Source organism: Nerophis ophidion, linkage group LG28 (genome assembly GCF_033978795.1).
Source record: "Nerophis ophidion isolate RoL-2023_Sa linkage group LG28, RoL_Noph_v1.0, whole genome shotgun sequence".
Taxonomy (NCBI): Eukaryota; Metazoa; Chordata; class Actinopteri; order Syngnathiformes; family Syngnathidae; genus Nerophis; species Nerophis ophidion.
Genome location: NC_084638.1, coordinates 17,585,329 through 17,613,026, shown reverse-complemented (window position 1 = coordinate 17,613,026; position 27,698 = coordinate 17,585,329). Strand labels below are relative to the sequence as shown.

The 27,698-nt window shown below is 40.1% G+C and overlaps 3 protein-coding genes across 10 annotated transcripts in view; 2 read left to right on the top strand and 1 right to left on the bottom strand.

The window, feature by feature from the left end:
* Positions 1–27,698, top strand: part of LOC133545492 (major histocompatibility complex class I-related gene protein-like) — a 291,962-nt gene that overhangs the window by 85,898 nt on the left and 178,366 nt on the right. The gene's annotated exons all lie outside the window — the stretch shown is intronic.
* The window catches only part of LOC133545389 (gastrula zinc finger protein XlCGF57.1-like), a 262,634-nt gene that overhangs the window by 220,198 nt on the left and 14,738 nt on the right, over positions 1–27,698 (bottom strand). For 2 of the 6 annotated variants that reach the window (XM_061890900.1, XM_061890904.1), the window contains exon 3: positions 8,440–8,622. In XM_061890900.1, coding sequence (XP_061746884.1) covers positions 8,440–8,622 — 183 coding nt within the window. Of the gene's footprint in view, positions 1–1,633; positions 7,322–8,439; positions 8,623–11,580; positions 12,014–27,698 lie in introns of those variants that run through there. The other 4 variants (XM_061890902.1, XM_061890909.1, XM_061890905.1 and 1 more) reach the window with 4 other exon arrangements.
* On the top strand, positions 19,150–27,499 carry LOC133545414 (gastrula zinc finger protein XlCGF57.1-like). Its single transcript, XM_061890987.1, has 2 exons — positions 19,150–19,584; positions 24,081–27,499. Exons 1-2 carry the CDS (start codon positions 19,458–19,460, stop codon positions 25,589–25,591), a joined length of 1,638 nt encoding a protein of 545 aa, XP_061746971.1. The 5' UTR covers positions 19,150–19,457; the 3' UTR covers positions 25,592–27,499.

Below are 27,698 nucleotides of genomic sequence, written 5' to 3'. Positions count from 1 at the left end.
GCACTGCTGCAGTGTGGTTTGTGGCGCTTTAGTTCCTGTTTGTATGACGGAAGTAAACAAAAGACGTTGCGGTCAGCGGCTCCGAGTGGAAAGTGTGAACGGGCACGGAAGTATATGAGTCAAGTGACCATCTTCCGTTCTGTACAGTTTATTACATATGCTCCTCTCATTTGCTGTACTTATGTTTCCTAATGACACAGCCCCCATAAGCTGCTGTGTGATTCCCCCACACTTACAACACTTGATCTGTTCATGACTTCCACATTGTCCATATTCATGCTCCCCTCCACACCTTCCACATCTCATCTTAGCATGACACACACTACTATGTGCCCAGAGCATTGGCACTTGAAACAAGGTACTGACGTAAGGTCTAACGTAGAAACTTAAAAACCCCATGATGATTCTTACCCGGATGACTTCCTCTTCAAATTGCACTAGCACAGATTCGTTCTCCATCTTTTCTCCGTTTTTCAATGCCATCATTCTCTTCATCATTGTGACAGTTCCATCTTTTATTTCTCTTTTCAAATCTTATAAATTGTCACCTCTTGGGATTCCTGTCATGACTCCTCTAGTCCCCTTTCGTTCTCCCACTTTGATTATTTCCTTTAGTATCTTATTGCATAGCTGTTGCAATCACATTGCTTGGTTCTTTTTCTCTTGGTTGTTACATTTAATCCAAAGACTTCCATCGTTTAGCACTTTGGCCATCTCCACCTCTCCAACGTCCTTCTTTAATCCCTTCACCAGTGTCATCAAACTAATATCCTTCATGTCTTGATGTGACTTAAATTGATATATAATCTTGCAATTATCAACCATGATATTTTTCCTCTTTTCTACTCTTTTAGCGCTCGATTTTCCTTCATGACCTCCTCTCTCCTTCTTTCCTCTCTCCCTTCTAGTCCTATCCATGTCCATACGTTCCTCGTACATCCCCTCCTTATCCCCTTCCATCTCTTTTTTACCAGCAACCAGAAATCCATAGCTGGATAATGGAGAGGTTTTGTGAAATAAAAAATTAAAAACAATCGCCTAACACCAAAAATAAAAAAATAACTAAATCTCCTCTGTTCTGTACATCATTGTCCAAGTGACATTATATTGTCATCTTCCTCTTTATGCCATTTCCTCAAGGTGACAGAAAAACATGATACAAGCTGCCTTTCATGTGATTCTACAATGTTGGCAAAATACTAACACACTATATATTTACATATATAACACATAAAACATGGAACTAAAAGTGAACAGTACCCATCCCTACCAGCAAGTGTTGTTGTACTGGAAACTTATTTACAAACAAAACTTCATTACGCACAATACTCCGCTATGGAATTGTTGTTATATTAAAATAAAAAAACAAATCCATCTTTGAACAGCAATTGTTTGAAAAAGGCATTTGGTCATTGATGCACTTATTGAGTGATAAAATTATTTTATTATTTGAAGATTTCATTAAGTGCAACCTGCACTTTTAATTATTTAATATTTCTTCTTTACTGTCTTTTCTCTGGAAAAAAAAAACATACTCATAACTTGAAAGTTTCCATTCTCCCTAAGGTAAAGGAGTTCATTTAAGAAAAATGACGGAATTGACCACTTAAAATAATTTTTAGGATGTTGTTTTGCAATTGAAGACAATACTTGTTCGTTCTGTGATAGGGAAACAAAATAGTTTATTTTAAGAATGTATGCAAAGTAAATTTCTGTGGGATGATGTACAATATTGGCTTTTGCCTGACACTCCAAACTTTGACTGATATTGATGTTGTTTTGGGGATGTTAAAAAAGGAAAAAAAAACATAAAAAATGTTTAAAACACAATACTGGATTCATTTTATATATCCACAAATGTAAGTTTATAAAAAACAAAACCATCCTTCCATAAAAAAAAATCTGCCATTTTCTCTCACTTTTATATTGCATAAAGGTCCGGGGACATACATAAAAAAAAATCACAACACAATCATCATAAAATAAAGTAATAACGATAATTAATAAAATAGATTATAGAGACACAACAAATGATTCATAAAGTCACATATTTTAAAAGTGAATAAAAGACAACTGTTCAAATTATGTATAAAAGTAAATAATATGCTCCCTGAAGTGGTCCAGAAGATGTTTCAAATGTGAACCAGTAATTATGTATCTCATATATAATTACTTACACAAAAATTAAAAAATATATAAATCCTTACACAAACAACAATGACACACATGTTATATGTGCTGATGTTGTTAGAAAGTCAAAATTAAAGGGGAACATTATCACAATTTCAGAAGGCTTAAAACCAATAAAAATCAGTTCCCAGTGGCTTATTTTACTTTTCGAAGTTTTTTTCAAAATTTTACCCATCACCCAATATCCCGAAAACAAGCTTCAAAGTGCCTTTTTTTCACTTTCTGCGAAGACACTGTCCATTTTCCTGTGACGTCACTGCATGACGCCAATACAAACAAACATGGCGGATAAAACAGAAGGATATCGCGACATTAGCTCGGATTCAGACTCGGATTTCAGCGGCTTAAGCGATTCAACAGATTACGCGTGTATTGAAACGGATGATTGGAGTGTGGAGGCAGATTGCGAAAACGAAATTGAAGAAGAAACTGAAGCTATTGAGCCAAATCACAACAGACGGCGGCAACGAGGACGAATTCGGCGATCGCCTTCTAACCAACGATTGCATCTTTTGACAACTGGTGCAACTTTAATCCGTCGATTGGTAAGTGTTTGTTTGGCATTAAATGTGGGTGGAGAGAAAGGCTGGATGCAAATATAGCTACAAATGAGGCATAATGATGCAATATGTACATACAGCTACCCTAAATAGCATGTTAGCATCGATTAGGTTGCAGTAATGCCGTGCGCAAATATGTCTGATTAGCACATAATTCAATAACATCAACAAAACTCACCTTTGTGATTTCGTTGACCTAATCGTTGGAAATGAATCTGCTTTGAGTGTCGTAGGATATCCACACATCTCTGTGCCATCTCTGTAGTAGCATCGCTATCGTCGGTAAAGTGTGCGAGGGACTTTTGCATCTTTTGACCACTGGTTCAACTGGAGGGCTTTCATCTTCTCCGCGCGGACCGAAATGCGCGGCTCTGCGACAAAAAAGAGGCGGTGGAGTCTGCTTCTTTATCAACAGCAACTGGTGTACAGACGTGACGGTGATATTCCAACACTGCTCTCCTGCTCTGGAATATATTTTCATTCACTGTAAGCCCTTTTACTCACCGCGTGAGATTGTTTCATTCATTCTGGTGGCTGCCAACATACCGCCCAGCACGGACGTGCGTGACGCTCAGCGCACGCTTGCAGACTAGAACTTACACGTGGAACGGTCTTTTCTGGACTCTATCGTTATCGTGCTTGGTGACTTCAACAAGGGAAATCTGAACCAGGAATTACCCAAGTATAGGCAGCTTATTAAATGCCCGACCAGAGAGGAGAACATTTGGATCACTGTTACACCACAGTAAGCAAGGCATATCATGCAGTCCCACGTGCTTCCCTTGGACTATCAGATCACGTGATGGTGCACTTAATCCCTTCATACAGGCATAGACTGAAAATGGCTAAACCTGTTATGAGGACCATTAAGTTTTTCACTGCTGAAGCTGTGGATGAGCTGCTTGCATGTTTGGAGACGACAGACTGGGAGGCAATTGGACCAGCCACAGACAATCTGGACGAGTATACGGACACAGTGACCTCATACATACAGTTCAATGAGGCGCGCATCATTCCAACGCGCACCAGGGCTTGTTATAACAACGACAAGCCCTGGTTCACACCCAAGCTCCGACGACTGCGCAAGAAAAAGGACACTGCGTGGAGGAGCGGGGACCGGAGTACCTACAGAGAAGCGAAGTACCACTTCAACAGGGAAGTGCAGAAAGCTAAATCTGTGTACTCTAACCGTCTACAGGAACAGTTCCGCTCCAATGACTCTGCAGCTGTGTGGAGATGATTTAGGGCCCTTACGAACTATAAGCCCAAAGCCCCCCAGCCCCGGATTGACCGAACTCTCGCTCAGGACCTCAACACACATTACTGTCGTCATGAACGGCCTTCAGCTCATCAAAGCTCTACTCTCCCCACCCCCCCACCAACTCCAGCACTACATTAAAGGACATAAAGGACTCAAAAGTCATTAAAAGACTCCAAGAACATCACAGGACCTCACAAAAGGCCCTCTCCATCCGAGAGGATGTACGTCGGCAGTTCTTGAAGCTAAACACGCGGAACGCCCCCGGGCCTGATAGTGTCTTCCCCTCCACCTTGAGACACTGTGCGGATCAGCTGGCTCCTGTCTTCACTGACATTTTTAACACCTCTCTGGAGCTATGCCGCGTGCCATCCTGTTTCAAGACCTCCACCATCGTCCCTTTCCCCAAGAAAGCTCGGATCACAGGACTTAATGACTACAGGCCGGTGGCGCTGACGTCTGTGGTCATGAAGTCCTTTGAGCGCTTGGTCCTGCCCCACCTTAAGGACATCACCGCCCCCTCCTGGACCCACTGCAGTTCGCCTACAGAGCCAACAGGTCTGTGGATGATGCAGTGAACCTGGTCCTCCACTTCATCCTGGAGCATCTGGACTCCCCAGGAACCTACACGAGGATCCTGTTTGTGGACTTCAGCTCTGCCTTCAACACCATCCTCCCTGGACTGCTACGAGACAAGATTTACCAGCTCAGCGTACCCGACTCCCTCTGCAGGTGGATCAATGACTTCCTGACAGACAGAAGACAGCACGTGCGGCTGGGGAAGATTGTCTCAGACAGTCGAACCACAAACACTGGTACTCCTCAGGGCTGTGTACTTTCCCCCTGGCTCTTCTCCCTGTACACAAACTGCTGCACCTCCAGTCACGAGTCGGTGAAGCTGCTCAAGTTTGCGGACGACACTACTCTCATCGGGCTCATCTCGGATGGCGACGAGTTCGCCTACAGGAGAGAAGTGGGCCGGCTGGCGTCCTGGTGCAGCCTCAACAACCTGGAGCTGAACGCCCAGAAAACAGTGGAGATGATCATGGACTTCAGGAAAGTCACAGCCCCACCATCCTCCCTCACCCTGATTGACTCTCCCACCCCCGTCTCCATTATGGACTTCATCCGTTTCCTGGGCACCACCATCACCCAGGACCTCAAGTGGGAGCCGACCATCAGCTCCCTCATCAAGAAGGCCCAGCAGAGGATGTACTTCCTGCGGCAACTGAAAAAACTGAAAGTGCCGACTGAGATGCTGGTGCAGTTCTACTCAGACATCATCGAGTCCGTCCTCACCTCCTCCATCACCGTGTGGTTCCCTGACGCCACAGTCCGGGACAAGCATCGATTGCAGCGCATGGTACATGCTGCTGAGAAGGTGATTGGCTGCAAACTTCCACCCCTCCAGGACCTGTTCTCCTCCAGGACCAGGAGGCGTGTTGGTCGGATCACAGCTGACTCTTCTCACCCTGGACAAAAAATATTCTCCCCTTTTCCCTCAGGCAGGAGACTATGGTCCATACAGACCCACACCTCCCGCCATCTAAACAGTTTTTTCCCCATGGCCATCAGACACGTGAACAATAACAGGATCTGATAGCTCAGTTACAGCTCATGTTATTCTATTCTGTGTTATATGTCTTTTATGTTGCACGATTGCGCCAAATAAAATTCCTAGTTTGTGAACCTGTTATCAAGCAATGCAATAAAAACTTTTTTGATTCTGATTCTGGTGCGGTGCAACTTGAATCTGTCGATTGGTATGTGTTTGTTTGGCGTTAAATATGGGTGGAAGGAAAGGCTGGATGCAAATATAGCTACAAATGAGGCATAATGATGCAATATGTACATACAGCTAGCCTAAATAGCATTTTAGCATCCATTGGCATGCCGTGACCATTGATATGTCTGATTAGCACACTCCAAGTAAGTCAACTTGAATCCGTCCCTGTTCGTGTTGTTACACCCTCCGACAACACACAAACGAGGCATAATGTCTCCAAGATACGGAAAACAGCCAAAAAAATAACAGAGAGGATTTGACTTGGTGTGTGTAATGTGTTTGAGAAAATGGCGGATTGCGTCCCATTGTAACGTCACGGGTGAAAGGTCATTGCTCCGACAGCGAACAATTGAAAGGCGTTTCAATCGTCAAATTCACCCTTATAGAGTTCGGAAATCGGTTAAAAAAAACATTTGGTATTTTTTCTGCAACATCAAAGTATATATTAACGCTTACAAAGGTCTGGTGATAATGTTCCCCTTTAAAGTCTTGACAGCTTATTTCAAATCCTGCAGTTTCAATTGCTGCTGCTGTTCTCACCAGCACACTTGTGTTTCTTACACTGCTTCTTAAAAGATAATCTTTCACCACACACACTGCAACTCAACACTTTCTCTCCTGAGTGTCTTCTCATGTGTGTTCTAAGGGTTGATCGTTGACAAAAGCTTCTGTTGCAGATTGAACAGTAATGTAATTTTTCACCAGTGTGTGTTCTCATGTGTCTTTTCAAAGTCTGACTTTGTGTAAAACCTTTTCCACAGATTGAACAGGAAAAAGGTTTTTCACCAGTGTGTGTTCTAATGTGTACTTTCAAATCATAACTGTGTGTAAAACCTTTACCACAGGTTAAACAGGAAAAAGGTTTTTCTCCAGTGTGTGTTCTCATGTGTCTTATCAAATGTTGACTGTGTGTAAAACTTTTACCACAGATTGAACATATAAAAGGTTTTTCTCCAGTGTGTATTCTCATGTGTCTTTTCACATAACAAGGTAATTTAAAGGTTTTGTCACAGTGAGAACATGTGAAGTGATTGTTGTCAGTGTGACATGTCTTATCATCTTTAGAGTCTTCATCATCAGTGTCAGGAGAGTGTGACGTTGTGTCCTCACTATCTGATAGTGGAGCTAAGAGCTTGTCTGCTTGTGATCCTCCACAGTGGTCTCCATCAGCTTCTGTTGTCATGTGTTGTGTTGAGCTGCTGTTTGGAGGCTCTGCCCCTCCCCTCTCCTCACCTTCACCTTTGACCTCATCATCTTCACTCTTCACAGGGACACCAGTCACTGGGAACTCCACCAGTCCTTCAAGATGATCTCCCTCCTGACTGATGCTGTGTTCCTCCTCTTCCTCTTTGATGTGGGGGGTCAGTGAGTCTTTCTCTTCCTTTTTACAGGGAAGGGTCTGTGTCAAAGAGGAAGAGGAGACGCCAGAAGGTTCGTGGCGCCTGGTCTTCCTCTTTGATGGATCCTCCTTCACCATCCCAAAGCTACACTCCTGTTTTTCAGGCAGAAGTTGTTCTTCACAGACATCTGGAGGACACAAAATGACAAACATATTTGGGAAATTTCCAGATTCAGTTAGTAAGTTCACATTAACTTAAAAAAAAAGTGATTATATGAATTGGCCAGAAAAGAAACACACTGCTCTTTACAACATTATTCACAGGAAAATAACAAAATTTTTTCGAGGGATGGGCAATATGACCTAAAATCTAAAAACCCTGTTTCCATATGAATTGGGAAATTGTGTTAGATGTAAATATAAACAGGTACATTTTCTAAAATACGTAATATTTACGTATTTTTGCTAATAAGCGCAGTGATAAAAAAAAAAATGCATCACAATGTTCGCTTTTTTTTGTACAACATAACTGAATATTACACACTGTAGACTTCCTGAGAACCATAAAACATAATAAAACATCACTTACCGTACAAGGTCTGCTGTCACTATGACGCAGACTGATAGAATATTGTTATATTCCCGTGTAGATGAAGAACGACTCATAAACGTCGCACGGAAAAGGGGAGTGAGGCCAAATGTATTTTTGTGTTGTTCGCTATTGCCGGGTCTAAATTGGCTGTCAAAGGGTACCAAATTGTCAAGAGTACATCGTCATCCTTCTACTATCCAGGTGAGAGGCACGATTCATGATCTGGAATATTTTTTCACCAGCACCGAGGCGAGAAAGGAGCTCACCAGCCAGTGATGTCAACATAGACACACAAACTGTAAATAGTTTGTCTGCGTTAGCACTTATAATAACAATATCACTAATACTTGGTTGGCATTCAAGCCACGAAATGCAAATGGAGTATTGTTGGAGCTTTTGTAATGGTTATAGAGAACATTCGCTTCATTGCAAGTGGACTTTTATTTACATTTACAAGTTAGAATGTGATTTAAAAAATATATATACATCGTCACATCTTTTATGATGATTGTGAACGATAGAAAAAATTCCCCCCCAAAAGTGCAGTTCCCCTCTAAATTTAAACGATTAAATTTAAGACTTTAAGTCTCTGAACATGAACTGATGAAGCCTACTTTGATGAGAGGACAAACATCTTCTAAGACAAAGTGAAGAGTCCAGTTGTGATGGATTGAATGCCCTGAGAATAAAATGATATGTGGATGTTGTGCTTACTTGGACTGTGATGAAGCTGTGAGGACTCAGGTGGTTTGTCTTCATGCTCTTCAGTCTTCACAGAGACAACAGTCAGTGGAAACTTGCTGACATCAGCCTCCTCCTGCTCTAGAAGACACTCTCCCTCCTGAGTGATCCACACTTCCTCCTCTTCCTCTTTAATGTGAGGGGGCTGCTGGATGTCTGTTGGGTAAATAAGTAAATAAGATGAAGACAGAATAGAAATAGTTTTGGACTGACACTGTCAACAAAATGACATTATTTGTGTTCTTTTGTGTGTTGTGTCATATTGTGAAGCGAAACAACCAATAAAAATGGGAAATACCTCCTTTTGTCCTAAAAATAATTCAAAAGTGGTACAGTGAGTACAAAAACAGACTTGGAAATTTGATGGAGGGCAATTTGAAAAGTTTATAAGTACGAGGCAGCATTGATTGAGGCATTCTTAACTTTACACTCACTGATGTAAAGTGTGTAAATATTTTATTGTGTATATGGTCTATGACACCTAAACTTTATCTCTGAACTTAACCATAATCTTTCAATGACAGAGTCATTACTATAACTTCAATATTGTGGAAATGAAAAAAAATTAATTCCAAAATCACTTAAAAAAAACATTCACGGTATGTTTTTGTCATCATGCAAAATACTTTCTAATGGTCATTTTGTTGGCTCGGCCAAATTTAAACTTTTACCAAAATATGTTTTAGTATGTGCTGTTTTATGGAATATCTCCATCAACAATTCCTCCTTAGGAATTGGAGACAATCTACGACACGTTGAAGGAAAGTCAGTCACCTTTATGCTTTGTATAATAAATCAAGTGTTGACTACTTTGGTTATTGAAAATACATTTTTACTTTCACTTATTGATGCATGTAGGTCAGAATCAGGAAGTAAAATAACATCTTAAATTAGATTTGATTACAGCATAAAATGTATTCGGTGAGAGTGTGAGTTTTGTGTAAACATGTTGATACAGGTTTACATCTTCTTGGGGACTGGAACACAAATATGTCCCGAAAAACCCATTTTTAAAACCTTGACTAAGCTGTGCCACCAACATTGCCTCACTTAGCTCATTAGGAAACTACCAGGGTGAGTGAGTCCTTTTAAACCTTCATAGACCTCGTTGTTACTTCTGACCAGTCTACGATCACCAAAAGTGCAACTACTGTGTGCGGCTAAAGTGATCATTCTATCATTTTCTGTACCCTTAAAGAACATAGAACCGAGGCTGATGGCCACAAAACAAGCAAGGCCTAGACTAGCAAGGCTTTCAATGACAAACTGGCAAAATAAGACTCGCTCCGTACTTGCAAGTACACAGGTTTTTGGGTCAATTCCTAAACTCAGAAAAGTACATAACTTCACAGTCAAAGTGGTTGACAATATTATAACAAACAAAAATGTGATTACCTATCTTGGCTGCATCATAGAGACTAATCTCTCCAGTGAAAAAATGACTACTAAGGTAGTCAAAGAATCAACTGACGAATTCTGTTCTTACTAGTTTTGTCCCGATACCAATGTTTTGGTACCGGGACCTGTATCACAATGACATTTGATACTTTTCTAAATAAAAGGGACCTCAAAAAAGTGCATTATTGGCTTTTTTTAAATAAAAAATATCTTAGGGTACATTAAACATGTTTCTTATTGCAAGTTTGTCCTTAAATAAAACATATGAACATACTAGACAACTTGTCTTCAAGTAGTAAGTAAACAAAAGCTCCTAATTTAGTCTGCTGACATATGCAGTAACATATCGTGTCATTTATACTGTATTATTTTGTAAAAATTATTAAGGACAAGTGGTAAAAAATTGGTTATTAATATACTTGTTCATTTACTGTAGATATCTGCTTATTTTCTGTTTCAACATCTCCTATCTACACTTCTGAAAAAAAATTGATTGATAATCACTTATTCTTCTGTTGTTTGGATACTTTACATTAGTTTTGGATGATACCACACATTTGGGCATCAATCCGATACCAAGTCGTTACAGGATCATACATTGGTCATATTCAAAGTCATCATGTGTCCAGGGACATATTTTCTGAGTTTATAAACGTAATATAATTTTTTTTTAAATGAAAAATAATGTGACGCCAAAAAATATTGATGAAATCATAGAGCTAGTACTTTTTAGAGGCGGTATGGTACCGAATATGATTCATTAGTATCGCGGTACTATACTAATACCAGTATACCGTACAACCCTAGTTCTTACATAGTAAGATCACCCCGCTGGTGGGTAGAAATACACTTAAGACTTTAACACAAGCACTCATTTAACCCGATTTTGACAACAGAGTTCATGTTTGGTGCCGTGACACCTTAAGAGCCCTGAAAAATAAACTCCAGACAGCCCAAAACAAAATGATTGGGCTTCTACTCAACCGTCCATCTCGGGCTCACCTTTCCGCCAACCATTTCCTTAACGTGGGGAGGCTCTTGGTAGCCGACAGAGAACATCTTCTTGCAGTTGGTCAGGTGTACAAGATACACCACACCATTAAAATACCCATGTACCTGTCTAGATACTTCCAAATATATTCACCATTATGATACCAGAGGTAGTTGTACAAATCACAATCAACCCAGATCGCACTCCAAAAAAGGTTATAATTAGTTTGCCTGCTAGACCACCAAAATGTGGATCTTCTTATCAATAGCCATAAAGGAATGTAAATCCCTTACTTTCTTCAAAGCTGCTTTGAAAATACATTTTAGCTTGTAACTGGAAATAGAAAAAGCATTTTACTTTTTTTATTGTATTTTCTAGCAGTATTTGTGTACTTTAAAAGCTACTTTCTACATAGTACTATGTTATGTGTGAGCTACACAAATATTTCAACTAAAAACCATCTCAGGCTTTCTTGCAGCAGTGAATGTGTACCGTGATGAAAGTGTACCCTTTCCTATGCAAACTTCTCATAACTCCTTCAATCAATCAATCACACATTGTTACAAACTGAGAGGACCATCAACCTCTAACTGTCTCCTTTTCATGAAGAATCTGAATCAAAGCATTGCATCATTCCCAAAAGACAAAGCATCTTCCTATTGAATAAAAGTGTTAATAATGAAATGTAAAGTTAGTAAAAATGTGAGAGTAAGAAGTAAACAAACCTGTTCTGTGTAACACAACTTGATGTTTCTTGAAAACAGCGTCCAGTAGTTGATGTTGTCGCTCCTTCTCCTCTTTTGTTGGACAAAGGTCTTCCTCATACTTTGCTCTGGTTCTTTCGCACATTTTCACACAATCACAACACTTTACTCTCACATTTAATCTCTACTTAGCGATGTGTTGATAACGTCCGCGTCTCTTTGTTAGCAGCTAACAAGCTAAGCTAACTAGCACAAGACGCGATAAAGTGCGCTCAGACTAATGTATCCGGATACAAACAATGACTAACAATGTTTCATCTACTACAAGACATATATGCACAACTACACGACATATATGCGTACATGTATGCACTAAATACAAATACAGAAATAATAATGGCCAGTGGCAACGTTTATTCCTTCTCCGTCAAACGCCATTTAGTTTTTTACTCCTCCTTCTTCTTCTTCTTGTTCTTCTTCTTCTTTTGTTTTTATGGCATTTGGCAAGCAACCTTTTGGTGTGCATTACCGCCACCTACTGTAATGGACTGTAGACCGAGGTGGATCCCTACTCTATATTCTTTTATTTAACCCAGTGTTTTTTAAATATGTGTATATTGCTTTATATCCTATGTTTTCTGAATGCAATCCTAATATATCTACCACTTTTAACCTAATATTTTCTTTTGTTAACTTACTTTCCAGTATTTCTCTTTCTCTATTGTATTTCCTACAATGTATTAAAACATGGTCAACATTCTCTATTTGATGGCAAAAATCACACTGCCCTGTAGTATGTTTTCCTATCAATTTTAGTGAACTATTTAGATATGTATGTCCTAATCTCATTCTAGAAATAATGTCTTCTTCCTTCCTATTTCTACCCCCTCCTCTCATGACACCTACTCTCCTCTGGACTTTGTAAAACTCTCTACCTTTTGTTTCCTTATTCCAATTATCCTGCCACTTTTTATTGTGTTCTATCTTAATGATGTTCTTCACTTCTTCTTTACTGTGCTTAATCTCCATGTTTACTTCTGTTTTAGTGGTTGCTTGTTTTGCGTATCTATCAGCTAACTCATTTCCCTCAACTCCTACATGAGCAGGAACCCAGAGAAATGTTACCATACCTCCCGCTTTATTTATTCTGTAGAATGCTTGAACTATTTCATAAACTATATCTTGTCTTGTTTCTGATGTTATGTTTTTTATGCTCATCAAAGCACTACTGGAGTCCGAGCACACGACTGCTTTCCTTGCTTTGTTTTCCTCTATCCAGTTAACTGCCATATAAATTGCTACCAATTCCCCCGTAAAAACAGATAGTTTATCACTGTTTCTTTTATTTAACACTATGTTTCCTTGTGGGATAACTGCAGCAGCTCCTCCTAATTTTTGATGCATCTGTGTATATCATGATGTTGTCAAAAAACATTTCCTTAATCCATTGTTCTATCTGGTAACTATTTAAATTAATATTATTTAGTAATTGCATGTTTGCCTTTGGGTTGTCATACATCCACGGTGGTATTGCAGGAATTGGTACTGTAGGGCTAACTTTAATATTGTCAATTCGACCTTTATTACATATGTCTCCTATTGTCCACCCAAAACTATTGATTTTTTTCTTCTCTTTTTCTTGGCAGTTTATTAGCACTTGACGGGTTGGATGTCGTTGCTTGGATCCTTTTAAGTTTGCCCAATAAACTGCTGACAGTTTATCTCTCCTCATGTCCAGAGGTTTTTCATTCATGTTTATTTGTAATGCTGCCACTGGAGTTGATTTAGTAGTTCCACAACATAACCTTAAAGCCTGTGACTGTATTTCTTTCTATTTTCCCAAGTAATGTTTTTGAAGCAGATTAGTAAATAATGCATCCGTGACCAATAACAGATGGAATTAAAGTGATATATATTGTTTTCAATGTCAACCTATCAGCCCCTCAATCTTTACCCCTCAAAGCCCTCATTATATTTAACACCTTTTTACTTTTCTCCACTATTTTGCTGATGTGGGTTAACCAAGTCATATTTTTATAAAACCATATTCCCAAACATTTAAATACTTAGGATAGGTTGATTGCCAACATTAAATTGGCCCTAGTGTGTGAATGTGAGTGTGAATGTTGTCTGTCTATCTGTGTTGGCCCTGCGATGAGGTGGCGACTTGTCCAGGGTGTACCCCGCCTTCCTCCCGATTGTAGCTGAGATAGGCGCCAGCGCCCCCCGCGACCCCGAAAGGGAATAAGCGGTAGAAAATGAATGGATATTATTTTCCATAGAGTTTAATTTGGAGCTTGTTTTGAACGTTCCTCTTTGTAAAATTCATGACATTAGTCTTTCCAACAGAGAATCTAAAAACCCCAAGCTGTTTCCCATTCTCGAACTTTATTTACCGCTTTTTGAATCTTCTTTTCTCTATGATGTTTATATCTACCTCTCTTCCACATCACTCCATCATCACAAACAATGCCACCTCCACTAACCCTTCCACTTCACTACACACTTCATTTATCATTATCGAAAAGAGTAGTGAACTTATTATACTCCCTTGCGAGGTCCCATTTTCCACTTCATATTCTCTGCTATATTCATTCTCTATTCGTACAAATATGTTTTTACTTGTTAGGAAGTCTTTAATCCATCTATACATTTTCCCTGTAATCCGAATTTCATTTAATTGTACCAGCAACCCCTGTTTCCACAACATATCATAAGCTTTCTCTATGTCTAAAAATACTGCAATTATACTTTCTTTATTTATTTGTCCTTATCTAAATTCCTCTTCCAGCTTCTAACGTAGAAGCTTAAAAACCTTACAATGATTCTTTCCGGGAGGACTTCCTCGACAAACCGCACAAGCCGAGATCTTAGCGTTGCTTTCGATACCATCCATCCATCCATCCATTTTCTTCCGCTTATCAGAGGTCGGGTCGCGGGGGCAGCAGCCTAAGCAGGGAAGCCCAGACTTCCCTCTCCCCAGCCACTTCGTATAGCTCTTCCCGGGGGATCCCGAGGCGTTCCCAGGCCAGTCGGGAGACATAGTCTTCCAACGTGTCCTGGGTCTTCACCGTGGCCTCCTACCGGTTGGACGTGCCCTAAACACCTCCCTAGGGAGGCGTTCGGGTGGCATCCTGACCAGATGCCCAAACCACCTCATCTGGCTCCTCTCGATGTAGTGGAGCAGCGGCTCTACTTTGAGTTCCTCCCGGATGACAGAGCTTCTCACCCTATCTCTAAGGGAGAGCATCGCCACATGGCTGAGGAAACTCATTTCGGCCGCTTGTACCCGTGATTTTGTCCTTTCGGTCATGACCCAAAGCTCATGACCAGAGGTGAGGATGGGAGCGTAGATCGACCGGTAAACTGAGAGCTTTGCCTTCCGGCTCAGCTCCTTCTTCACCACAACGGATCGGTACAATGTCCGCATTACTGAACACGCCGCACCGATCCGACTGTCGATCTCACGATCCACTCTTCCCTCACTCGTGAACAGAGTGTATCAAAACACTAATTGGTACATCAGACTTATCCCTGTCTTGGTATATCTCTTATCTTACTGACAGGATGCAATGCGTCTCCCATAACAATGTGACCTCAGACTATGTTAAGGTAACGTGTGGAGTTCTCCAGGGTTCGGTCCTTGGCCCTGCACTCTTCAGCATCTACATGCTGCCGCTAGGTGACATCATACGCAAATACGGTGTTAGCTTTCACTGTTATGCTGATGACACCCAACTCTACATGCCCCTAAAGCTGACCAACACGCCGGACTGTAGTCAGCTGGAGGCGTGTCTTAATGAAATTAAACAATGGATGTCCGGTAACTTTTTGCAACTCAACGCCAAAAAAACGGAAATGCTGATTATCGGTCCTGCTAGACACCGACCTCTATTTAATAATACAACTTTAACATTTGACGACCAAACAATTAAACAAGGCAACTCGGTAAAGAATCTGGGTATTATCTTCGACCCAACTCTCTCCTTTGAGTCACACATTAAAAGCGTTACTAAAACGGCCTTCTTTCATCTTCATAATATCGCTAAAATTTGCTCCATTCTGTCCACTAGAGACGCTGAGATCATTATCCATGCGTTTGTTACATATCGCCTCGATTACTGAAACGTATTATTTTCGGGTCTCCCCATGTCTAGCATTAAAAGATTACAGTTGGTACAAAATGCGGCTGCTAGACTTTTGACAAGAACAAGAAAGTTTGATCACATTACGCCTGTACTGGCTCACCTGCACCTGCTTCCTGTGCACTTAAGATGTGACTTCAAGGTTTTACTACTTACGTATAAAATACTACACGGTCTAGCTCCAGCAATTGTATTGTACCATATGTCCCGGCAAGAAATTTGCGTTCAAAGGACTTCGGCTTATTAGTGATTCCCAGAGCCCAAAAAAAGTCTGCGGGCTATAGAGCGTTTTTTATTCGGGCTCCAGTACTCTGGAATGCCCTCCCGGTAACAGTTTGAGATGATACCATGATAACATTTAAGTCTCATCTTAAAACTCATTTGTATACTTTAGCCTTTAAATAGACCCCTTTTTGAGACCAGTTGATCTGCCGTTTCTTTTCTTTTTCTCCTCTGTCCCCCTCTCACTTGTTGAGGGGGGACACAGGTCCGGTGGCCATAGATAAAGTACTGGCTGTCCAGAGTCGGGACCCAGGATGGACCGCTGTATCTTTTGGGGACATCTCTGCGCTCCTGATCCGCCTCCGCTGGGGATGATTTCCTGCTGGCTCCACTTTGAATGGGACTCTCGCTACTATATTGGATCCACTTTGGACTGGATTCTCACGGTTATGTTAGATCCACTATGGATTGGACTTTCACAATATCATGTTACACCCGCTCAACATCCATTGCTTTCGGTCCTCTCCAAGGTTTTTCATAGTCATCATTGTCACTGTCACCGACGTCCCACTGGGGTGAGTTTTTCCTTGCCCTTATGTGGGCTCTACCGAGGATGTTGTTGTGGTTTGTGCAGCCCTTTGAGACACTTGTGATCTAGGGCTATATAAATACACATTGTTTGATTGATTGATAGACTGATTTGCTCTGTGTCTTTTTTCCATTTCTAAATGCCATCAATCTCTTCATCTTTTTGTCAGTTCCCCCTGACGATTGATTGCAGTGGCTTGCTGCAACCGGACTGGCATGCGCCTGACACACTTTTGGAGGTGCGCCCAGTGCAGCGCACAAATGAATACGCACTGGGATGCGCTGGGGCCGTCACACAGAGAGCCATGAAAGCCAAATAATTTAAAATGTATTTCCGTGAGAGCCATATAATATTTTTTAACACTGAATACAACCAAATGTGTGCATTTTTAAGTAAGACCTACATTTCTAGAGAATACGTCTCTTATTGTTTTTTAATAACATTGGTATTCTGAAGCTAACCAATAATAAATAAAATATGTCTTACCATTAATGTGTCTTCTTGAACAGGTGTGGTAAAAAACTGACTGATGGATGGATTAAAATGCATGAGAATGTTTTATATTTTGAACATTATTTTTAACACTGTGATTACCAACGGAATTATTCATTACTTATCGTGTTAAGCAATGTCAGCTAAGATTGATCTGAGAGCCAGATGCAGTCATCAAAAGAGCCACATCTGGCTTGAGGGCCATAGGTTCCCTACCCCTGTACTAAATCCTGCTGCTTCAGTCTGCCGACGACAAATTAACAAACAGACTTGAATGTCTGCCTTGGGAATTGAGATTGTGAATATCCATCTGTGTGTAGCTGCTTTTGAGCTTCTAATTCTGGGCACGGTTCGCCAAACAGTCGGTTTGTGAACAATGCTTAGAAGCTGGTCTGTGCCAAGAAAGCAACCTATTCAAATCAAATCTACCAGTATTGTCCAAAACAGGGATCAAGGATGCAACCAGAATTTTGCCAGTAGCATTTTGCTTTATTTTATGTTTTTTACCGTGTTGTGAAAAGACTCTGATTTGCTCGGTCGTAGGAAATCAGACTTTATTCAGAGTTCCCAGGATTTAAGTATTTCTTCTGCTGGCCAAACATAGGCTCTGAAATTCTCCTGAAGAGGCATCCTGCTTGCCCATGATTTTCTGTGATCAGAATCTGAATCAGAAGTACTTTTTTAGTCCCCGAGGGAAAATTAAGATTTTCATCACAATCCCAATCAAGAGCAGATAAACATTAAAGGGAGACGGAACTGGATCGCTGACAGGTCGGCCAACTTCCGGCGCCCCTTACAAAAAAGGCGGTAAACAGATAAACGCTGAGGAAGAGGGTGAATAAAATGAAAAAAATATTCAGTCAAAGCCTGGGTCCCTGGAGAGGAGGTCCAGACTGAGGCCTAGGGAAGAAAAAAAAACAACTCATAGCCATAGCACACATAAACATATGTGTAAGAGGGAAACATCAAAGAACACAAAGGACATTAAAAGAGCAGAGCTGATGCAAACAGCTGCCATTCCAGCAGTGTTATTTCTACATACTGCTATAAAAGCAAAAGTAAAACAACAACAAATATTTAACCAATAATATATATTGCGCACACATGATTGCACCCTGCATAGACAAGCAACCAAACAAAAACATAATTTCAACTCTGCAGTGTTCCACGCCATCATCTGCTGGGGTGGGAGGAGCATGGCCAGAGACAGGAGCGCCCACCAACTCTCGGCCAGTTAAAGTCCACATGGATGAGCGAGCATGCGTCCAAGGAGACCGAAGTGTCCGATACCTGCTCATTCAGTCAAGACACTGTGAAGCTTGTCGGTCCCGGCGCTCAGTGCCAGCTCCGCAGCCCTGTCTCTTCATCCGTATCTCCTCCAGTCTCTCCAAATGGACTCTGGTGTGGCAGAGACCCAGCAGCTGGTGTCCAGTAGGCAGATCCAGAAGTTCACAAAAAAACACAGCAGAAGTCACAAAAGTGCCACCCCTTGTCACACAGTCCCAAAGGGTCCCCAACCAAAAGGCAAAAAAACCCCCACATGAAAACAAGAGGGAAACAGCGGGAACAGAAAAGGATGAAACAAGAGCACAGAGCTCCTGCCACCAGCAGCCACTACAGCGGCGCCATCTTAATGAAATACTTTTATGTTTTAGTTATGTAAAAAAAATAATATCTTACCTCGGAGTAAAATGAAACAAGAACATGAAAATGAACAAGGTGTTTCGCCACAATTTCAACCACTTTTACGCTTCTGTCATTGTAATGAATGACACACGGGGGCGCCACTAACTCACATCGCATAATTTATTTTTAAAATGTTGATATTTTTAAACAAAGCACTTACTGTAACCCAACAAAAAAACAATTTAACATTTTCTGAATTCTTAAATAAATAACTTTTCATAAAATATTTCAAAATCGATGTATTTTCCATTTAAGACTGCTGAACACATCTTTCAGGTTTGTGTACAGATCTGTGCGGTTTCATAATAAATACCGTATTTTTTAATGAAGTTTGTTTTGTATGTCATGGTTTATGATGACATTGTTATTGAAATACAGATGACCCAAAAGAACCATGGTAAGTAAGTGTGGCAAAACAAGTTGGCGGAAGTGACGTCCGTACGCGCATGCGTGGACCGATCGGGTGATAAAGCAAGATGGCGTCTGACGGAGAAGTCCTAAACGCGGGCATTATATTTCTGTATTCTTACATATATGTTGTTTAATAGAGTACACACGGTTAATAATTGTTTGTAGCCGGATACATTAGTCTGAGCGCACTTTGACACTTCTCTTGTTTGATAGCTTCACTTAAGGTAGCTTGCAGCTAGTTTAGCTGGCTAGTTAGCTTAGCTTGTTAGCTGCTAACAAAGAGACGCGGAAGTTATTTAAACATCGCTAAGTAGGGAACTAATGTGAGTGTAAAGTGTTGTGATTGTGTGAAAATGTGCGAAAGAACGACAGCAAAGTACGAGGAGGAACTTTGCCCAAGAAAAGAGGAGAAGGAGCGACAACATCAACTACTGGATGTTTATTATAAGAAACATCATCAAGTTGTGTTTCACAGAACAGGTTTGTTTACTTCTTACTCTCACATCTTTACTAACTTTATATTTCATTATTAACTATCCTTAAATATATTGTGTATAAGAAGTTTGGCTGTCTCGTGAGGACAATTTAAATACAGTTGTGGTTTAAAGTTTACACTTGTAAAGAACAGAATGTCATGGCTGTTTGGTTTTCTAATAATTTCTACAACTCTTATTTTTTTGTGATAGAGTAATTGGAGCACATACTTGTTGGTCACAAAAAACCTTCATGTAGTTTGCTTCTTTTATGAATTCATTATGGGTCTACTGAAAATGTGACCAAATCTGCTTTGATTGATTGTTTGATTGAAAATTATATTAGTAGATTGCACAGTACAGTACATATTCCGTACAGTTGACACCTAAATGGTACCACCCGAATAGGTTTTTCAACATGCTTAAGTCGGGGTCCACTTTAATCAATTCATGGCACAAATATATATATCAGCATAATGCAGTCATCACACAAATTAATCATCATAGTATATACATTGAATTATTTACATTAATTACAATCCGGGGGATGGAATGAGGAGCTTTGGTTGATATCCGTACTTCAGTCATCAACAATTGCATCAACAGAGAAATGGATATTGAAACAGTGTAGGTCTTACTTAGTAGGATATGTACAGCAAGCAGAGAACATAGTGAGTTCAGATAGCATAAGAACAAGTATATACATTAGAAATACATCTGATTAGAAAATTCTATGAAGAGAAAAGTTGTTTGCAAATGTGGTTACAATGCTAAAATATAAAAAGTTAAAGCTAAAAAAAGAAATACACTTTATTGAGTTAATATTATTTCTTTATGAGCTAGGGAATATAACGACTACACTACCCAGCATGCAACGGGAGTGACGAGCATGCGCGGTAGCCCCGAAAAGTGTTGCATGTCGTCACCCGGCTGTAAACGTCAAGAACTCAGCCAACACGCCTCGTCTGCATTATTTCTAATTAGACTGACAACACATATACAGTGTGATTTTGCTTTGTTTACAAGGAAAGAAAAACAAAAGTTAAAAAAGGGGGATATTTTGTATATATATGTATGTGCTGCGGTTGCTTTAAGAACGTTGCGACAGCTGCCGTAAAGGAGGTGCGTTGCTAGCCTGGTTGCTATGTTTCCGGTTGGTTGTAAAAGTGTTGGTCATGTGTTTGTACCCTGCTCAAATCTCTCAGTAAAGTTATTTATTGGATTATGTCTTTTGTTTTGAACTTTATTACACATTGGAGCGCTTTTTCCCGTCCGTTGTTTTCCTGCTTTCGCTATCTGTGCCTAATGGCTGAGCTACGTGACGTCGTTTCTTGTGATGTCTCACAGAGCATTTCTGGTCAGGACGGATTCGAATAAAGAACCAACTCTTTTTCTTTACTATAGTGGTCTCGATAATGGGTACCGGTTATCAAAAAGAGGTTCGAATCCGAGGACTCGGTTCTTTTCTTATCGAACAACCGGGAAAACCGGTTTCGAGTATCATCCCTAACAGTGGGCATGGTGTTCCTGGGATTAAAGGCCTCAGCTTTTTTTCCTCCAACTATATTGCTGGGTGTTGTGGCCAAACAGCTCAATTTTTGTTTCATCTGACAACACATGGACAAAGATAAAAGTTTCTGGAGTAAAGTTCTGTGGTCAGATGAAAATAAAAATGAGCTGTTTGGCCACAATACCCAGCAATATGTTTGGTGGAGAAAAGGTGAGGCCTTTAATCCCAGGAATACCATCCCTACCATTAAGCATGGTGGTGGTAGCATTATGCTCTGGGCCTGTTTTGCTGCCAATGCAACTGGTGTTTTAAATGGGACAAGGAAAAAGAAAGATTACCTCCAAATTCTTCAGGACAACCTAAAATCATCAGCCCGGAGGTTGGGTCTTGGGCGCAGTTGGGTGTTCCAACAGGACAATGACCCCAAACACATGTCAAAAGTGGTAAAGGAATGGCTAAATCAGGCTAGAATTAAGGTTTTAGAATGGCTTTCCCAAAGTCCTGACTTAAACATGTGGACAATGCTGAAGAAACAAGTCCAGAAAACCAAAACATTTAGCTGACCTGCACCAATTTTGTCAAGAGGAGTGGTCAAAAAATTAAACCAGAAGCTTTTGGCTGGCTACCAAAAGCGCCTTATTGCAGTGAAATTTGCCAAGGGACATGTGACCAAATATTAACATTGTTGTATGTATACTTTTGACCCAGCACATTTGCTCACATTATCAGTAGACCTATAATAAATTCATAAAAGAACCAAACTTCATAAATGTTTTTTGTGACCAACATATATGTGCTGCAATCACTCTATAACAAAAAAATAAGAGATGTAGAAAGAATTGGAAACTCAAGACAGCCATGACATTATGTTCTTACAAGTGTATGTAAACTTTTGATCACGACTGTATATACATCTGGTCTTTGCAACTGCGTGGTTGTTGTGGTTCTGTCTAATTTAACTACCCGTAAAAATAAATTACCGAGCCCAGTCTATTTGTAAAATAAACTTAAAACGATGCTTGTGCATATTCAGTAAAACAAAAATATATTAAATAAATATAAGCAGCAATAAAAATATACTTTAGAATGCTTCTACACATTCTATTAAAGGCAAAGATAACATCCATTTATCCATCCATTTTCTACCGCTTGTCCCTCTCGGGTCGCGAGGGGTGCTGGAGCCTATCTCAGCTGCATTCGGGCGTAAGGCGGTGTACATCCTGGACAAGCCGTCACCTCATCGCAGGACCAACACAGATAGACAGACAGCATTCACACTCACATTCACACACTAGAGCCCATTTATTGTAGCCAATCAACCTATCCCCAGGTGCATGTCTTTGGAGGTGGGAGGAAGCCGGAGTACCTGGAGGGAACCCATGCAGTCACAGGGAGAACATGCAAACTCCATACAGAAAGATCCCGAGCCCAGGATAGAACCCAGGACCTTCGTATTGTGAGGCACAGATGCCAGTGTTTCCATATATAGGATTGGTACCTAACAGAACTACACCTAGGATTGGTTATCTGTATAAAAAAAAAACATTCTCGGGCCCCTGCAGTCTACATAAACACTTAAAAATCAGTTTTCTCAGGGTGGCGTGGAAGGTGTTTATCCCTAAATCACAAAAAAGCTTGCTGGCACTACTACCCCTGGCCTTTCTGAGCAGGATTCTGAGACAGTCATTATGTGCAACCTGGAGTTTGTGCAAGCTCTCTTTCTTGAACCTCTCTCAGAGGGGTGCTGTGTACATAGGGGTGCAGTAAGCTCTAAACAAGTACACCTTCGCTTCATCAGAGCAGTAGTGACATTTTCTCACCAGCATATTGGTTTGGACATACAGACATACATATTGAAAATAAAACTAATAACTTAATTCTTGCCGTCATCAATATATTGCTATATCCGTCTGTTTCCTTCTTGGTCTGTGGATTTCAGACTGGACTAAGAGATCTCACTTTGTGCATTCCTCTCAGCACCTGAGCATGTTTATTTGACAGTAGACTTATATGAACAGTGAGCGTCTTGTCAATCATTCACAATTTTTATTTCGGCTACTTGCAATTCTCCTCCACACGTTTTCCTGTATGCAGTAATGTTAGTGACACTCACTTTAATGTTGGAGATGGAACTAGTCATTTTAATACAAAGCTGTAATACAGGCCCCCATATAGCTGCCCGGGATATGCCTGTTATATGTTTCTTTAATTTTGGGCCTTTTAGAATCGGCATGTTTTCGTCCATTAGTGTCAAGGAGGTGAAATTTGGTCTGAAAACCTTTTGACAAGTTGACTTCATGTCCAAACGCCCTAAACAGAATATATTACTTTTAAAGTAAACTGGATCATTTATTTTGTGTTCATGCATGATTTCCTGTCTCACACGAGCAGATTTTAGCTCAATTGAACTGCCTTGTTGTGTCGACCACTAAATATAGAAGCCAGGCGGTGGATACTGACACATTGACTTGAAAACAAAAAAACAGAACGTGTCTGTCGTCGTAGCCCCCGTTCCACATACAGTGGAAATCCCGGTTACACTTACTTGGTTAGATCAATGACGAAACATTACTCTGGGTTCAAGGCACGAAGAAAAATTAAATACACTTTCAAACCACAGCACTCGCAGTGAGCAAACTCAACCACAAGATGGCGTCAAAGCAGTGACAACAATACAGAATACAGATTTACACTGTAAACAACCTAATCTTTTCTCCAAGTTTATACATCAGTAACTGACATTAAAATCACAGGAGGCGCTGGAGCCTATCCCAGGGAATTAATGGCAATATAGATTTGAGGCCATTTTACCCACTCCTTGTAAAAAGTGGTCTTCTTTTTCAGTGAATAATGTTGTAAAGAAGTGTTTTTTTTTTCAGGCCAATTCATATAATAACTTGTTATTTTAAGTACATGTAAATGTACTGAATGCCTCATGTTACCAAGCAGATCTGGACATTTCTCAAGCATGTTTGTCATTTTATGTCCTGCAGATGTCTGTGAAGAGCAACTTTTGCCTGAAAAACAGGGGTGTAGCATCAGGATGGTGAAGGAAGATCCTTCAAAAAGGACGACCAAATGCAATGGACCCTCTGGCATCTACTTTTCTTCTTTGACACAGGCCCTTCCCTGTAAAAAGGAAGAGGAAGACTCACTGACCCCCCACATTAAAGAGGAAGAGGAGGAACACAGTATCAGTCAGGAGGGGGATCAATTTGAAGGACTGGTGGAGTTCCCAGTGACTGGTGTCCTTGTGAAGAGTGAAGATGATGAGGTCAAAGGTGAAAGTGAGGAGAGGGGAGGGGGGGAGCCTCCAAGCAGCAGCTCAACACAACACATGACAACAGAAGCTGATGGAGACCACTGTGGAGGATCACAAGCAGACAAGCTCTTAGCTCCACTATCAGATAGTGAGGACACAACGTCACACTCTCCTGACACTGATGATGAAGACTCTAAAGATGATAAGACATGTCACACTGACAACACTCACTTGAATTGTTCTCACTGTGACAAAACATTTAAAAACCATAATCATCTGAAAAGACACATGAAAACACACACTGGAAAGAAACTATTTTCTTGTTCAATATGTGGCTTATCTTTTACAAGGAAGGAAAATATGAAAGATCACACAACAACACATAAAGGAGAAAAACCTTTTTCGTGTTCTTTGTGTGATTCAAGATATGCACGAAGTAGAGATTTGAAAAAACACCTGAAAAGACACACTGGAGAAAACCTTTTTAAGTGTTCTGTGTGTAATTCAAGTTTTGTCGAAGATGAACATTTGAAAAGACACATGAGAACACACACAGGAGAAAAACCTTTTACCTGTTCACTCTGCAGTAAAGGTTTTGCACAAAGTCAAAATTTGAAAGTACACATGAGAACACACACTGGTGAAAAACCTTTTTCCTGTTTAACCTGTCGCTCATCTTTTACAAGGAATGAATATTTGAAAGTGCACATGAGAACACACACTGGTGAAAAACCTTTTTTCTGTTCAATCTGTGGTAAAAGTTTTACAAAAAAAAATGTGTTAAACGAACACATGCCAATACACACTGGAAAAAAACCTTTTACCTGTTCAATCTGTGGTAAAAGTTTTACACACAGTCAGAGTTTGAAAAAACACACAATTTTACACACTGGTGAAAAACCTTTTATCTGTTCAATCTGCAGTAAAGGTTTTGCACAAAGTCACAATTTGAAAGTACACATGAGAACACACACTGGTGAAAAACTGTTTTCCTGTCTAGTCTGTGGTAAAAGTTTTGCTGAAAGTCAAAATTTAAAAAAACACACAAGAACACACACTGGTGAAAAATCTCATTCTTGTTCAATCTGCAACAGAAGCTTTGGTCAACGATCAACCCTTAGAACACACATGAGAACACATCCAGGAGAGAAAGTGTTGAGTTGCAGTGTGTGTGGTGAAAGATTCTCTTTTAAGTACCAGTGCAAGAAACACAAGTGTGCTGGTGAGAATAGAATAGAATAGAAAGTACTTTATTGAGAACAGCAGCAGCACATGAAACTGCAGGATTTGAAATAAACTGTCAAAATTTGAACATCAACACATAAAACATTTTTGACATTGTTGTTTGGTAACAATCTTTTAATAAGCTTCTACATTCATGTATTTGTTATTTTATATTAGTTATTTTTTTTTTTTAACCCGGGTACATGCAAAGCCATTTATCAACAACACCCAGAAACGCCGCTGGCTTTGTAGGGCGCAAGCTCTTCTAAGATGGACTGATGCAAAGTGGAAAAGTGTTTTGTGGTCAGACGAGTCCACATTTCAAATTGTTTTTGGAAACTGGACGATGTGTCTTCCGGACCAAAGAAGAAAAAAATTATCCGGATTGTTATAGGTGCAAGGTTCTAAAGTTAGCATCTGTGATGGTTTGGGGCTGTATTCGTGCCCCAGGCATGGGTAACTTACGCATCTGTGAAGGCACCATTAATGCTGAAAGGTACATACAGGTTTTGAAGCAACGTCATTCTCATGGACGCCCTTGCTTATGTTAGCAAAGCAATGCCAAGACACATTCTGCACGTGTTACAACAGCGTAGCTTAGTAGTAAAAGAGTGTGGGTACCAGACTGGCCTGCCTGTAGTCCAGACTTTTCTCCCATTGAAAATGTGTGGTGCATTATGAAACCTAAAATACCACAATGCTCTCTATTGTATTGTTTGATTATCTAAATATTGCATAATAACAAGGTCCATGTTTAATTTAAAACACAATTTTGTACAGGTTGGGGGTCCTCGGCCTATAAAACGTTGAAGACCACTATAGAGCTTGACGATGTGGCTCGGTTGGTAGAGCGGCCGTGCCAGTAACCTGAGCTTCCCTGGTTCAATAGGCTTCTGATAATCATAGTCATGTCTGTTGTGTCCTTGAGCAATACACTTTACACTTGCTCCTGGTGGGTGATGGTTTGGGCCTTGCATGGCAGCTCCTGCCATCAGTTGGTGAATGGTTGGATGTAGAAATAGTGTCAAAGGGCTTTCAGTACCTTGAAATTAGAAAAGCGCTATACAAATATAACCCATTTACCATTTACAATGGAGACCCCAGATTATTGAACAACTTAAACTGTACATCAAGCAAGAATGGGAAATAATTCCACCTGAAAAGCTTAAAAAATATGTCTCTTCAGTTCCCAAACCTTTACTGAGTGTCATTACAAGGAAAGGCCATGTAACACAGTGGTAAAAATACCCCTGTGACAACTTGTTTGCAATGTGTTGCTGCCATTGAATTCTAGTTAATGATTATTTGCAAAAAAATGTACAAGTTTTTCAAGTATCTTGTCTTTGCAGTCTATTCAATTGAATATAAATTGAAAAGGATTTGCAAATCATTGTGTTCTGTTTTACCATTTACACAATGTGCCAAGTTTATTAGTTTTGGGTTTTGTAGTTTAATAATACAATTTTAGACTTATTCATAATAGTTTTTTTTTTTATAGAGGTTTTTGAATTTATTGAAGTGTTGCATATTTTAATTTGTAATTGTTAATAATCCCGCACCTTTATATGATTTACATATTTACTGGTTCACATTTGAAACATCTTCTGGACCACTTCAGGAAGCATATTATTATTTACTTTATACATCATTTGAACAGTTGTCTTTTATCCAATTTTAAAATGTGTGATTTTATGAATCATCTTTTGGGTCTCTTTTGTTTTTACAAATTTACATTTGTGGATTAAAAAAAAATCCCCATTGTTGTGTTTTAAACATTGTTTTACTTTTTTAACATCCCCAAAACAATATCAATGTCAATCAAAGTTTGGAGTGTCAGGCATAGGCCAATATTGTACAACATCTCACAGAGTTTACTTTGCATACATTCATAAAATAAACTGTTTATTTTGTTTCCCTATCACAGAACGAATAAGTGTTGTCTTTGCTTAACTCTAGTCCGTTATGTTCCCAACCATAAAGAGTGGACGGTTAGAGTTGCTCATTTCTACTTTGTCAACTTCAGTGCAGTTACAATCCAAGGTGGCTCACTCACACCAGTCGGCTTACTTCCTGTACAGTGTGTCTCACTCTAAACGTTCCCCCCTGCAAAATGTATTAATATGCT

Bases quoted from the DNA above. Each gene is read 5' to 3' on its own strand.
- LOC133545414 (XM_061890987.1), top strand. From the start codon at position 19,458: ATGTGCGAAAGAACGACAGCAAAGTACGAGGAGGAACTTTGCCCAAGA. The intron at 19,585-24,080 runs GTTTGTTTACTT...TATGTCCTGCAG, and splicing joins AGTTGTGTTTCACAGAACAG to ATGTCTGTGAAGAGCAACTT.